Below are 14,618 nucleotides of genomic sequence, written 5' to 3'. Positions count from 1 at the left end.
AATTAATTATTATTAGAAAAAAGGAATTAATAAATATAATAATTAAATGAAAAAATTACTGAATTATAAATTAAATAAAAAGTAAAAGAATATTTTATAATCTTTAAAATTTACGATTTTTCATTTAGTAAAATCTAGAATAAGAGATATCTTACATTGAAAATAATTATTAAATGAATTTAAAAAATAATTCTATTTTTTATAAATTATAATAAAAGATGTAATATTTTTTTTGTATATATATTAATATATATTATTAATTAAAAAAAGTAAGAAAATGAAATAAAATCTTTAAAGTCTTAAATTTAATAGTAAAAAAAAAAAAATTATAAAAATTATTAATAAAAAGATATTAATTAATAAATTGAATAATATAAAAATTAAATTAAAGAGAATATTGAATTTAATTATTAAATCTAAGAAAATCATTTTACTGATTTCTTCTAAAATAATTAGTGTTATAGCCTTTTAAATAATAAAAATAATTATAGATAAAGGACTAAATCATATGATGTTTGCACTAAATAAAAAGATAATAATTATTTTAGAAATAATTAACTATATAATTCAAAAGTTGAAACTTAAAATATATGTTAAAATTTAAACTATTTATGAAAATATAAAAGTCTATATATTTCTAATATAAACTTTTTATAAAAAATAAAATAATAATCTATATAAAAAAAACAATTTAAAGTAAGAATTAAAAAAAAAAAAAATGTTAAAAAAAAAAAAATGCTTTAATTAAATTTAAAAAACACTAATATATAAAAACATTCAGAATTATTAAATAAAAATAATAATTAAGAATATTAAAGTATATTTAATAGGAATAATTTTTTGTTAACTGAAATAAATGATCATTAGAAATAAATTTAACAATTAAAAATATTATTAGAGATTTTTAATATATGGGAAATCAGTTTAAAAAAAAGAGAGAAAAAATATGATCAAAATTAACTAAGAACTAATATCTTTTAAAGATTAAATGAAGGAAAAACTTTATCTGAGGAAGAAAAAAAATATTTAAGTAAATTAGATGATAAAAATATTTAGGATCAGAAAATTTTATTAGAGTAAAAGTGTACTAGATTATAAAAAGAAATAAAAAAGAAGAGGAATATTTTTTTTTTAAATGAGTATTGAAGATTTGGAGAAAATAAAAGAAAATTAAATACAAAAAGGGAAAGAATTAGATGAAAAAATTATTCGATTTTAATATAAATTAAAAAATCTGAAAACATAAATGGATTGTGTTTGTATTACGTAATCTTCTTAGACTTATTTAAATAAATTATAAGAAAAAGAAAAATAAATTTAAGTTAAAATGTAAAGAGTTTTATTAAAAGAATAAAGATTATCATAAATTATATAATAAAAATAAAATAATAGGATAATAAGTATGGAAGATAAAATAAATATATAAATAATATTAAATGAAAAAAAATTAGAAAGTTAATAAATAAGAAAAAAAAAAATTGACTAAAATTAATTAACATGATCTTAAAAAATAAAATTCTAAATAATAGTGAAGATTAAAATATTGTAGAAAATAAAAAAACTAAATAATTAAACTAAAATTTCTTCTAAATTAGGATTCTTAAAGATAATAAATAGTATAATATAAATTACATAATTGAATAATAAAAATAATATAAAATTTCAATATAAGAATAAAATATAAATGAAATACATATATATATATATATAAATATATATATATATATATATTATATATTTTTTAATTATTATAATATATGTATATATATTTTAAATATAAATATTTGTTTATATTTATATTTTATTAAATCAATTAAAAATTAGAATTAGTTTTTTTTTAAAAAAAAATTATAAATATTTTTTTTTTTTAAATAGAAAAAAAAGAATAAAAAATTAATAAAATATTTTTAAGTAAAAATGTCTTTCTGTGATGAAATGGAAATAATTAATTTAATAAATGAGTCAATATTTTACAAAAATCGTAAAGAAGAAGATGACTAATAAAAAAGTTACGAATGTATAATATCTGCGGATAAAAAAATGAAGCGAAACATTCGCGATACATTTATAAACCTTTCATATGATACTATAATAAATTTTTGTGAAACAGTATTAACAATAACCAATCAATATGAATTAAGTGAATTTTACATTGATCTTTTTTTTCAAAAAACAAATTCTAAAGGATAAATGTATATAAGAGGTCTTTTAGTAAAAGCACGTTTAATAGCTTTTAATAGTCATAATTTATTACTAAAAGATGAAGAAATGATAATTAATTTATAAAAATCTTTAAATTATATACATGAGGCGTTAGATATTATATCAAATACAGATAAACATAAATATGCTTTTTTAATATACAATGCTTCAGTATGTGTATATAATATAATAAGGCCATATATAAAAGTCAATTGGAGTAAACATTTTGTAGAAGTTGTTCAAATTTTAGACAATCTTTTTGATGAAGTTAATGAACCTGATTATAATTGGAGATGTAGGTAAAAATAAAATATATATAAATATATATATATATATATATATATATATATATAATATATATATATATATATATATATATTAATTTTATAATTTTTTTTTTATATAATTTATATATTATTTTATCTAATTAGGTATACTTGGCTTCTTTTTTAATGTCTATATGATTCAGATTAAAAAATAGAAGCCTAAAAAGTATTAGATAAGCTTTGGGAAAATACGAAAAAATTCGGTGGTTGTAATTTTTAAGATTAACTATTCCGTTTAAAAATTCATATGTGTAAAGAAAATCTTATTCTTCTCCAATCTATAAAAAAAGAAACTGAATAGCTACCCAAATAAGAAGATGATACTGGTTAAAAACTGCTTTTAACTTTATAAATGATGAAAAGCGGCTTAATTCCAGAAGCTTAGATCGAAAAGGAATTAATAAATGTTATAAATTCAATGAATAGTTCAATTCTTCCCGGAAACGAAATGGCTTAAACTAATAAACTTCCTCCAATAATCCTTGAAAGATTAGCCGAAGCAGGTCGTATAGCCTTATATCATAATTTAATTAATATAGCGGATTCTATCACTTCTTTCCTATCTAGAGTAAGATAGCCTATTTAGAAATCTTATGTTCTCTAAGAATATAATAAGGCTGAATTGAGGATTAAAAAAGCTGGATCTCTCATAGACAATAAAACAGGAATGCGATTAAATTCAGTATAAATAAAAATGCAAGAAGTCGATAGGAGAATTGAAGCCTTGAAAATTCTCGAAAAGTCAATGCACGCAATAGAAAGTAAAGGTATGAAAGAATTGGACCCTGATTTAGTTTACGATGGAGCCGTTCTTATATGGAATATGGGGCTTCCCTTTTTAAATTCCTCATATAGGGCCTATGTATATACTGCATTTACATCCGCCTGTGATTTTCTGGAAAAAATACAATCAAACGATCATGCACTTCGGGTCAATTTTCATTTAGAATTGGCGAAAAGTGATTTAGAAGAAAATAGTGTGTTTAAAGCTGGAGAGCATATTTAAAAAGCATTAAAATTAGATTATTCAATGCCTATTAGTAAAGTTAAATATAAATATGAAGAAGACGAGGATTTATCTCTATATTAAAGGCCTTATGAAAGGTATTTAAAAAGCCTATAATTTACAATAAACTTAAAATAAAACTCAAACAACGTGGAGCCTAAAAATGTAATCGAAAAAGTAATTTTAGACCTAGAAAGTGCTCAAAACTCGAAAAGTGAAAACATGAAAATCGATATTTTACAGAAATGCTTAGGTAGTCTAGTAAATTTAAAAGAAGAATAATATATATTGGACAAATCTAAAAATCTAGTTGAAGAAGAGATTCTAAAAGAAAAAATTATCCATAAATAAAAAAATTTATACTAGTATAAATAAAAAAAACTCCTTGCAGCAGAAATCGCATAATTAGCTTTCGATTGGGAATTAGATGATTTAGCTATGAAAGCCTGTGAATTTGTAACTAGCGATAATTGGGAGACTAAGAATGCGGAAGAAATGATCTTAGCTTAAGTCTAATGTTATTATACTATGGCTTAAATAACTATAGACTTTTTAATTAAATAGAACTATGTAATCGCCTTTGCTGAAATACTCAAAATAAATGACGAAGAAGAACAAGAAAACATCCAAGAGGAAATCTCTTTTGAGAAAAAAGAAGAAATTTTAGCATAGAAAAGGGGAATAGTTGATTTTTTTTTAAAAGGACTAAAATTAGCAGATTCAATTTGTTAAAGTTGGCTAGTTTTTAATGGCGCTATTTATATTTGGAATAATTTTTTGAGTGTTTTTCGAAATCCAATAAATGATCAAAAATTACTTCCAGAAATTTCAGTTTTATTAAAAGAATTTTTCGAAGTCATGAAAAACTCGTTTAAGGAGTTAGAAAAAAAACAAATCATAGATTATGATAGGGATACTAAAATTCAAGTCAATGCTAATATTGGATTAGTTTATGCAAGATTAATGGAAGGAAAAAATGAATATGATGAAGTTATGAGGGTTTGTGAGGCTTTATTGTAACTTCCTTTAGGTTCACATACTAGAAAATTAATCAATTCAATCAAAGCGAGAGTCGCAGGGGCTGCTAAGACAGGCACTAAGGACAATGAGAAGGGTGGAAAGATTTCTAAAGGAGGAATGGCTGACTAGAGTTCCGGTGCATCAACTGAACATGTTCTATTTGAGGTTGTTTCGTAGTTAGAGATTATTACTAATAGCACCAACTCTCAATAGAGTCAAGAGCTAATTAAGAAATGCTTTGATACGCTAAAAATATGGAATGCGAAAGAAAACGATGAAACTGAACTAGAACTTCACGCCGAATTATGGGCAAGATTAGCGCGATTATCCCTAAATGAGGAAACAATTACAATGTACAAATACTCACTAAGATGTGTAGAAAACTCACTGTCTTTATTAAACCCGAATTCGGATTTATAAGGTATTCCTTCATCAAGATTAAGATGGTATTCGCTAGCTGAATATTTATATAGTGAAAATTTACTAAGAATGATAAATCCAGAAACATAGGAATAAAAAAGTCAGGAAAAATTACTTTTTTATGCTCTAAAACATGCCGTAGAAGGAGCCAATAAAGGACTTAAAGCTAATATTAATTCTCTTGTATTAGATGCCTCAAAATTAGTGTGGAATATTTGCGCAAAATTATAAGATTCTGCAATTAATCGAAAAGCATTGATAAAACCAATCTTTTCAATTATTTTTTACCTTAAAAGCTGTAAAGAAAAAAGCGAACCAGATCTAATTTTATTACTAAGTTAGCTTTTATTTAAAGCAACTTTGGAAAATGAGGAATATCATTTAGGGGAAAATGTAGCAGATATGGTATTTGAGTTAATTCCAAAAAGTATGCAGAAATCAATTTGGGAAGCTAAAATGATATTCATGAGTAAGTAAGGTAAAAACGAATTATAAGCAATTTCTAATATGAAAGAAGCTGACGCATCTTTATAATCAAAAGTATAGAAAAATTTCATTAATATATATATATATATATATATATATATATATATATATATTATATATATTATATATATAATATTTTTATAGGTTTGGATTAGATTAGCTAGAGCATCCAATGCTATTTATAAATAATATTAGGCATATAACAAAGCTATAGAAATTTTAAAAAAAGAGAATTCCGTAGAAATAGTTGAAGTTTATATAGAATTCGCTGAATGGTATTTAAGAAATGAAAACGATAAAAATTAAATACTAAATCAATTATATGCTGCTGCTGATATTTTAATAGAAATAGAAATCGAAGAAGATGATGATGAAGAAGAAGAATTAGAAGATATTGAATAAATAATATTTTCTAGAATAATGAAAGGGAAAAAATCACTTTCTATTTAAATATTATAAACTAATAATAATAATAATTATCTAATTAATAACAATAATAATAAATTAAAAAAAATCCAAAAACAAGCCTTATAAAAAAAATAGAATAAAAACATCTAAAAATAAATTAAAAAAGGGCAAGAAGTAAAAGACAAAAATAGATCCGGAAAACAAACCAATTCTAGAATGTCAAGAGCATCAACTGGAGTCACTAAAAAAGTCAAATCAAAATAAAGTAAAAGTATTTTCGCATAAAGAGAAGAAGATTCTAACCCTGATGTATTAAATTGTGCACATTTTGAGAGATTAATGAGAATTCATGTAATGTTAGCCATGATTAGTTCTAATTAAGAAGAATAGATATAGTTTTGTCTAGACGCGAAACTTTTCTTGATAAAAATTATAGATATATCATTCAAAACATTAAATTAAATGGAAGAAAATGCAGCCAAATATGCAAATACAGGCAAATAATAAAATTAAATAGATAATAATAATATGTAAAGTACATAAAATTTTATTAAAAAAGATTCAATAGATAAATAATAATAATAATAGTAATAATAATAATAATATTAATAATAATAATATTAATAAGAAATCTAAGATTTTATTCCAAAATACAATATTCCTTAAAATATCGAAGAATGGATAAGACTTTAATTTTCTAAAGAATTTATTGAAAAAGTAAAAACCTACGAAGATTATAATTTTATGGGTAAATTTTTATTTGAAAAATCTGAATTGACTTTCACATATATAAATATACTCTAAAAATACTTTGAAAATGTCGGTTTACATGTTCATTGTGTTCCTTTATTGGTGTTTTTAAGATTTTTTGCAAGAGAAATACTATGCTAGACTAATTTAGCAATTTTATATGACTTAAAATTTTCAAAAATTTTACATTTGTTAGGATTTCATTCAGAAGCGGAGAATATAGTTTCAAATATTAATTTTACTAAACTTAAACTTTCAGAACATGAAAAGAAATTGTTACTTGCCAAAACAGAATCTTCCAAAATTTTAAGTAATACTAAAAAAGCAGTAGATTTAAGTGAATAAATCATACCAAAACCTTACTTAATTAAAGATATTTAACATTATTAAATCTGGATAGATTTAGCAAAGGAACTTTTCTTTAATGGGGATATTTTGAGAGCTAAATATCTATTAAATGAAGCTATAAAACATGCAAAAATTTTATATGAAAAAGAAACTATGGGTGAAATATATTTATATTTAGGTAAATAAATAAATATATATATATATATATATATATATATATATATATATATATATTTATTTATATTTAGGCTAGATTTGCTATTTAGAAGGAGAATATATTGAATCTTTATAAAATCATAAAATGTCACACAAGTGTATTAAAGATACTTAAATATGGTATATATTTATTTAATTTATTATTATGAATTAATTTATAATATTAGGGAGTTAAGCGCATTTGAGACTTTTAAAACCTTAAAAAAATTAAATAAAACTGATGATATATTTAATTTTTTAAACCGAATGATAGAAGTATATAAAGAGTAAAAAATTTAAAAAAAAATTAAAAAAAAAAATTAAATAAACAGAGTTTTAGATAAATAGAATTAAATATCTGACCTTTTATATATACTTTAAATATTAGCTACTTTAAACTTACTTAAGAGTAAGTTAAATTTAAAACTAATGAGAAATAATTACACTAAAGAAATCGAAAAAGAGTCATTCTAATTTATGGGAGAGGCATTTAAATATATAAAGGAAGGCGGATTAAAGATGATTCACTATAAAATTTTACAAAACTAATTTTCTAAAACTCTAGAGTGGATGGAAAACCTTAATTTATGGAATAAAAAAGACATATAAATATGCACATCTTTATTATTCAAAATCGAGTATTATTTATTACTCACAGATAAAGAATTAAAAATAATATTAAAATATGCACTTTTAATTGAATAAATGCACGAATTCGTGAATACTCCTTTAATGTAAATGCACATTAAATTAAGGATTTAGCTTTCATAGATTTACATACTGGGAGGAATAATTAAAAAAACGTTAAAATCATCATAAAAAGAAATAGATGAAATTAATAAATTTAAAAGCAATTAAGAAGATTTATAAGAAAATAAAAATAATCCATTAAATACTTAATAAAATACAGTTAATTAAACTAATAAAGAAATGTTAGTCTCTTATTTAAATAAACTGACCTAAAAAATAGACATGTTTATTTTCACAATCCCTAATTAATTAAAAAACTTCGAAAAAGCATAATTTATATTAGAATCTTTAATACCTAAAATTTCTCAAAACTCATATATTTTTTTAGTTGCTAATATTTATTTATGTTCGGCAAAAAGATTAAATGTAATATAATATGTATATTATAATATATATAAATATATACAATATTATAAAGGCAGAATTTCAAAAAGATGAATATATATAAATATGGGAAACTAATAATTAAGAAGAAAATAAAAATGAAAATAATAAATAATAATAAGAAAGTGAAGAGGAGTTAAAAAAAAGTAAAACTAATTCATTATTTAAAAAAAAAAGTTAAGAGAAAATGACATAATCACAAAACATTTAATAATAATAATAATAATAATAATAATAATAATAATAATAAGTTTAGATAAACCTTTAATAAGATTCAATAAATCATATTTAAGATTTTTATAAAAATTATAAAAAAGAGATTTTTGAAGTTCATAAAAGTAAATCTTCATTACTTAATACTTGTAAATTTTTTAATGAATTCATTGAAAATATTGGAGAAAAAAACCCTTAATAAGCTTTTGAATTTCTTGTATATTTCCAACACAATATGTATACTTAATATGTCGAAAAAATAGTCAGAAAAGCCCTTTAAGGAAAGCATAAATTTATTACTTTTTAAAGGCTAATTAAACTTGTATATATTCAAGCTGGTAATTTAAATTAAGAAGCCTTTAAAGCATTGACTTCTAACAATAATTTATGGAAAGCACTTTTTGATTTTGAAGATTTCGAATTTATTACTAAAAAACTACTTCCTGATAATTCGGCTTTTGTTTTATTTTAATTTTCTGCTGATAAAAGGTATCTGTATTCTGGTTTTTTATGCCTATAGTTAAAAAATCAACCAATAATATATAAAGTTAAGAGAAAAACAATGCATTAAGATGACTTTTAATTACTTGAGAGTATAAAAATGAGGCTCAACCTGATAAAATCAACCCTTATAAAAACACCTATTATAGATGAGAAAGACTTTTAAAACGTAGTAGGAGTTTAAGAGCTCTAATATTTAAAGATTTTGAATGATTTAGAGAAATTTTTTGCTTTTTTCAATGAAGAATTACATTATTATTTCAATTACAATGACAATGAAGAAAAAAAATAACTATATTGCAACATTAAATCTTGTGTAATATTACTTGATGTTTTTTTGTTCAATCTACCAATAAATCAATTAAATATTTTCAAATAAATATAGTCAATTTCTCGAGATTTTTCACTAATATAACTAGGAAAAAGATACAAAAAACAAGCAAAAATAAGTATTGAAAAGGAATCTTTAAAATATATATGTTATAGTTTTAAAAAGAAAATCTCTAATAAAATAAATACGATGCTGAGCCTATAATAATAAAAAATATGAAAGACAATAATAGTAATAATAATAATAATAATAATAATAATAATAATAATAATAATAATAATAATAATAACTAATTTTATATGGGAAGGTGTTTCATCTAGTAATAGAATATCTAGTATAGGAGAATGGCAGAAATATTTAAGTACAGGATCCTTACTATTTTTTATGGAAATCCTGCTTTTATGAATATAATTACACCTAAATTAATTATTGACATGAACGAGATTTCCCAAACTAAAGTTTTCGTGATTATAGATAAAATAAATGCTAAAAAAATATTCTCGAAAAATATTCTTCTTTAGAACCTGAAGGCGAAAAAACCCCTTTATTAGAATAATTTATTCATTAATGCGCACTTTTGTCAATTATTGGAGTATCTTCTATTGCCTGTACTTAATGGGCTGTCGAGTCGAAGTATTACGTGCAAATGGTTGATTGTTTTCTTAATTGTTTATGCGAAAAAATGCCGTTTGCGTCTACTTTCTAGAAATTCAAAGAACCTTCAGTTGTTTATGTCAATAGATATGGTACTGAAGTTGATGTTAAGAAGCAAAAATGGATTGAAGGGAGTTCGAAATAAAAAATATAATAGATATTGTTAAATGATGATGATATGTAAATTAATGAAGTTAAAGTACCTAAAAATAGGCTAATTACAGATAATGTTATTTTTTTTGGTATTCCTGAAATTAAATTAAATTGATAAATTTATATTTGTTTTCAATAAAAAAAAAATCATTTATACATGTATTGTTTAAAATATTAATAAAAGTAAATATATATAATATAATTCAATATTTTACTATAAAAGTTAATAATTATCATTAAACAAAAAAATATCATTTATTTATATAAAGATATTTATTTAATATTTTTTCTTTATAAAAAACTAATATAAACACCATAAAAATATAATAATATATTTTTTTATAAAAATTTAATTATAATAAATATATATTTTTATAATAATATATAAAAATCTGTTATTTTTATAAATATATTATATATTATTTTAATATTTTTATACTCTTTATTTTTATTTTTTTATATAGAATATAAATAAATAATAATAATCAAAATTTCTTCAAAATGCATTTTTTTTTATAAAAGATTTTAAGATTTTTTTTTAAAAATATAATCAATTATATAAAAATATCAATTAAATAATTATCAAATAATAATTAAAATATTTACTTTTTATTTAATTTATTTTCAAATGCTCAATTTTCTTCATTTATTTTTTTCTATTTTTAAAAATTTTATAATATATTAATTTTTTTTTATTTTTATTTAAATAAAAATTTATTATTAATATTTTTGAAAACATAAATAAATATAAATTTTATTTATATGTATTTTGAATAAATATTTCTTTATTAATATTTGTTAGTAAATAAATATTAATTTGTATTATTTTATTATAATAAGTTAGTTAGTATTGTTCTTTTTTTTATAAATTAACTGATGCCAATATAATGTTTCTTAATTTAAATTAAGATGATTATTTATATTATCTTATAATATTAAATCATTTATATATTTTAATAAATAATTAAATTTTATTTATTATAAAGTATTTAATATAAAGTAAAAAATCTTTTATAAAATCTAATAAAGGTATTACGTAATAATATATTTAGTAAATATTAATTATTGAAAAATTATATAAATTAATGAATTTTATAAGCCTAAAAAATACTGATAGCCGATTTAATGTTTTTTTAGTGTGTTTTGATATTAAATTAATTTTTATTTTATATTTATTAAAATTTTCTAAGTTATTAAAAATTTTAAATTGTAATTTCTTAATAATATTTCATCATAAATAATAAAAATAATTTATTTTAATATTTAATAATTTTATTTATTTTATTATAAATAAATAAAATATATTATCTTTTTTTAATTTATTTACTTTTATTCATTATTCTTATTATATTATGTTTAATATTTCATAAATTAAATTATATTTTTTATAATTTATTTATATATTTTATTTTTAACATATGATAGTTATTAATTTTGCTTTAATAATTAATTAAAAATATTAAATTTCTAATATTATTTTGTATTTATAAAAAAATTAAAACAAACTACTTTAAAATAATTTTTGTAATTAATAATTTATATAAAAATAAATATTTTAAATAATCGTTATGAAATAAAAATTTTAAAAAGTTTTTACTAGAATTAAAAAAAAAAAATGTTTATAATTAAAAGCATCACTAAAAAAATAATTAATAATCTTGATATGATCAATAATTAATAAAAAGAATACGATTAAAAATTACATTTTAATACATAATATATAAAAAAGGTAGATAAAAATTGATCATGGCCTTTTCTTTTTATAACTACATAAAACATATGAGAAATACTCTGCTTAAAATAAAAACTTATTAATCAAATAAATTTACTTAGAATAATTCCATTAACTTAAAAAAAGCAGATATTATGAATACAGGTAAAATTAGCTCACTCCACAATTAGAATATTTTTCAAAAAAAAAATTTATTAAAAAATTAATAATAAAATACATATAATTATGTCTAATATATTATAATAATTTAAATGTTTTTTAAATTAATAGTAAAGCTTGTAGCTTTTCATATTCATGTTTTTTGGTTTTCTAGAAGATATTCTTACATGAAATAAATATTTTATAATCTAATATATAAACATTTTATTTTATAATTATTTATTTATATAGATTATTATTATTAACACTTAATTAAATATACTTCCTCTAATACATATACATGTATATATAACTATTATCTATTCATAATTTTATAATATTTTTTTTTATGTTAATTAAAATTGTGGACATAAAAATATAATAATTTTTTTTTTAACTCTTTATAAATTAATGATAAAATATTTTAATATAAAGTTTAAGTATTTTTTTAATAAAATGTTATTTTCTTATATTTATATAAATATTTTTAAAATTTTAAAACATTAATATTAATACAAATAATTTTTGTTATATCTTTTTAAATAACTTTTTTTTTTTTTTTTCATTATTTAATATTATTCTCATTTTTTTTATAAACCTTAATCCAAATCTTTTTCTTCAACTTTTTATTAATCTTTATCTTATTATTCTTAGATTTCTACTTTATTTTAATTTAAATTATTTATTTTTTACAATTATTCACTTATTTATTTCTTTTCTTCTTATAATTAATTTATTTAAGCTTGAAAATTAATAATTTCTTTATATTATTAACCATTAATTTGTCTCAATTAATTAATTTAAGCATCTTTTTCATCTAATAATATCTAAATTATATTATTTAAATTATTAGACTACTATTGTTATTATTAATTATAACTTAAATTTAAGAAAATTAAAATATAAGTATAATTAAAAATATAAATACCCTAAATGTTCATTTTTTTTAAACCAATCTAAAGTTAAATTATTGCTTTTTTTTTCTCTTCTAGATTTTTAAATATCAGAAATTGTGAAATTTTATATTTCAATTGTATTTTAAACTTTCCATTAATCAGAATATCCAATATAATCATTTTATTTAGGGTCGCTTTTGAGAATAACAAATTCTAATAATTCTAAATTATCATGTAAACTTGTTATTAATATTTTTTCATTATTTTAAACTGTTGTGACTTCAAATCCTTTTTTTTATGAACCATTATGTTAAACAAGAGAAATTTATTTGACTTATTAATTTGTATATAATTCATATGTATCAATATTCATTTTTATAAATTAAATTTTTTAATTTTATACTTATTCTTTTTACTTAATTTAATCATAATAAAATAATTAAATACTTTTAAATATATTAAATCTAAAATAAAATTAATATTTTAAATATAAAAAATATTTTATATTTAAAATACTAAAATATTAAATTTTATGAAATAAATAAAATATAAATAGATATAATAGTACATATAATAAATTATATATAATATAAATTTTGTTTCAATAGAAAAATAAAAATACCTTATATTTTTTATATAAAAAATAAAATAAAAAAAAAGCAAATAAAAATATATACTTAAAATTAAATTAAAAATAATATATAATTATAATATATAAATTAAAAATAAAAACATTTATTAATAATAATAAAATAAAAACAAAAAATGTTTATTCCTTCAATTTAATAGTTTGTAATTTTTTGCATATTTTTATAATTATTTTTAGGAGCATTGTTTGTAATTCCTTTACCTAAAGGATGGAAAAACAAGCTTTTATATTTTTTGGACACAAACCATACCATGTCATAAATATTGTAATATCACAAAGTTTTAATTTTTGTGATTTTATTACTTTGGAGCTCATCTATAAAGTATTCTTATGATTTAAAATAATAACATAATATTGAAATTTCTGTTCATTATAATGCTACTACATCTAGAGATTACTAAATTTTAAATGATATGTTTTTAGCTTAAAAAGATATATATTTATATGGTACATTTTTGTTCATTACTATAGCCTTGAACAGATTTATTGTTTTACTTTAATAATATTATCATGTCAAAAGTACAAAAGAAAGAGAATATGGAATTGATTTAACTTTATCTATTGAAAAGATTCTTGAAAAAAAAACTTAATGATGAATTTATAATAAATTAAAAAAACCAAAAATTTATATAATTAATATATCATTTATTATGTATTATTTTTATTAAAATATTAATGTTTTAACTATTTTAAAAAATTAAAATCTTTAAAGATAAAATATAAAAAATATTGTAATTAAAAAATAATAGAATTCTTTATTTTCAAATTACAGTTTTTAAATAATCTATTTTTTTTAACTTCTGATACTTTATTATTAAAAAATAAAGATATCAAATTTAAATATACAAAGTTTAAATATTAAAAAAATATATTTAATTAAATACTTATTATTATAATACATATATGTTAAAATATTTATAAAAATCTAACAATTTATATCATATTTTATATGATTTAATATTTTTATCATATTTTAAAGAAGTAAATAATAATATTAAGTTATTTAAAATAACAAAAATATAGAAATTTTATAAAAAAAAATAATTTGTTGAAATT

At 18.6% G+C, this 14,618-nt stretch overlaps 1 protein-coding gene across 1 annotated transcript, besides 16 other annotated features; it reads left to right on the top strand. All coding sequences in view use genetic code 6, as the record gives it.

Annotated features, from left to right (window-relative positions):
- Nucleotides 1–1,601: 1,601 nt before the first annotated feature.
- Nucleotides 1,602–1,658: a microsatellite.
- Nucleotides 1,659–1,693: 35 nt separating this feature from the next.
- Nucleotides 1,694–1,738: a microsatellite.
- A 164-nt stretch (nucleotides 1,739–1,902) lies between these two features.
- On the top strand, nucleotides 1,903–9,488 carry IMG5_124000 (hypothetical protein; the record flags this gene model as incomplete). Its single annotated transcript, XM_004032308.1, has 7 exons — nucleotides 1,903–2,501; nucleotides 2,634–5,514; nucleotides 5,605–7,144; nucleotides 7,215–7,302; nucleotides 7,350–7,448; nucleotides 7,494–8,277; nucleotides 8,429–9,488. Coding segments are annotated over exons 1-7 (7,036 nt in total), but the record flags the coding sequence as incomplete, so codon positions are not given.
- Nucleotides 2,513–2,581: a microsatellite.
- Nucleotides 5,534–5,596: a microsatellite.
- Nucleotides 6,440–6,495: a microsatellite.
- Nucleotides 7,157–7,210: a microsatellite.
- Nucleotides 7,451–7,486: a microsatellite.
- Nucleotides 8,504–8,545: a microsatellite.
- Nucleotides 9,489–9,564: 76 nt separating the features above from the next.
- Nucleotides 9,565–9,634: a microsatellite.
- An 834-nt stretch (nucleotides 9,635–10,468) lies between these two features.
- Nucleotides 10,469–10,566: a microsatellite.
- A 496-nt stretch (nucleotides 10,567–11,062) lies between these two features.
- Nucleotides 11,063–11,117: a microsatellite.
- Nucleotides 11,118–11,119: 2 nt separating this feature from the next.
- Nucleotides 11,120–11,149: a microsatellite.
- A 1,090-nt stretch (nucleotides 11,150–12,239) lies between these two features.
- Nucleotides 12,240–12,281: a microsatellite.
- A 1,084-nt stretch (nucleotides 12,282–13,365) lies between these two features.
- Nucleotides 13,366–13,436: a microsatellite.
- Nucleotides 13,437–13,574: 138 nt separating this feature from the next.
- Nucleotides 13,575–13,645: a microsatellite.
- Nucleotides 13,646–14,389: 744 nt separating this feature from the next.
- Nucleotides 14,390–14,421: a microsatellite.
- Between the last annotated feature and the right edge of the window lie 197 nt (nucleotides 14,422–14,618).

This window comes from Ichthyophthirius multifiliis, assembly GCF_000220395.1.
Source record: "Ichthyophthirius multifiliis unplaced genomic scaffold scaff_1120509250982, whole genome shotgun sequence".
NCBI lineage: Eukaryota > Ciliophora > Oligohymenophorea > Hymenostomatida > Ichthyophthirius > Ichthyophthirius multifiliis.
This window is presented reverse-complemented; position numbering and strand designations above follow the sequence as displayed.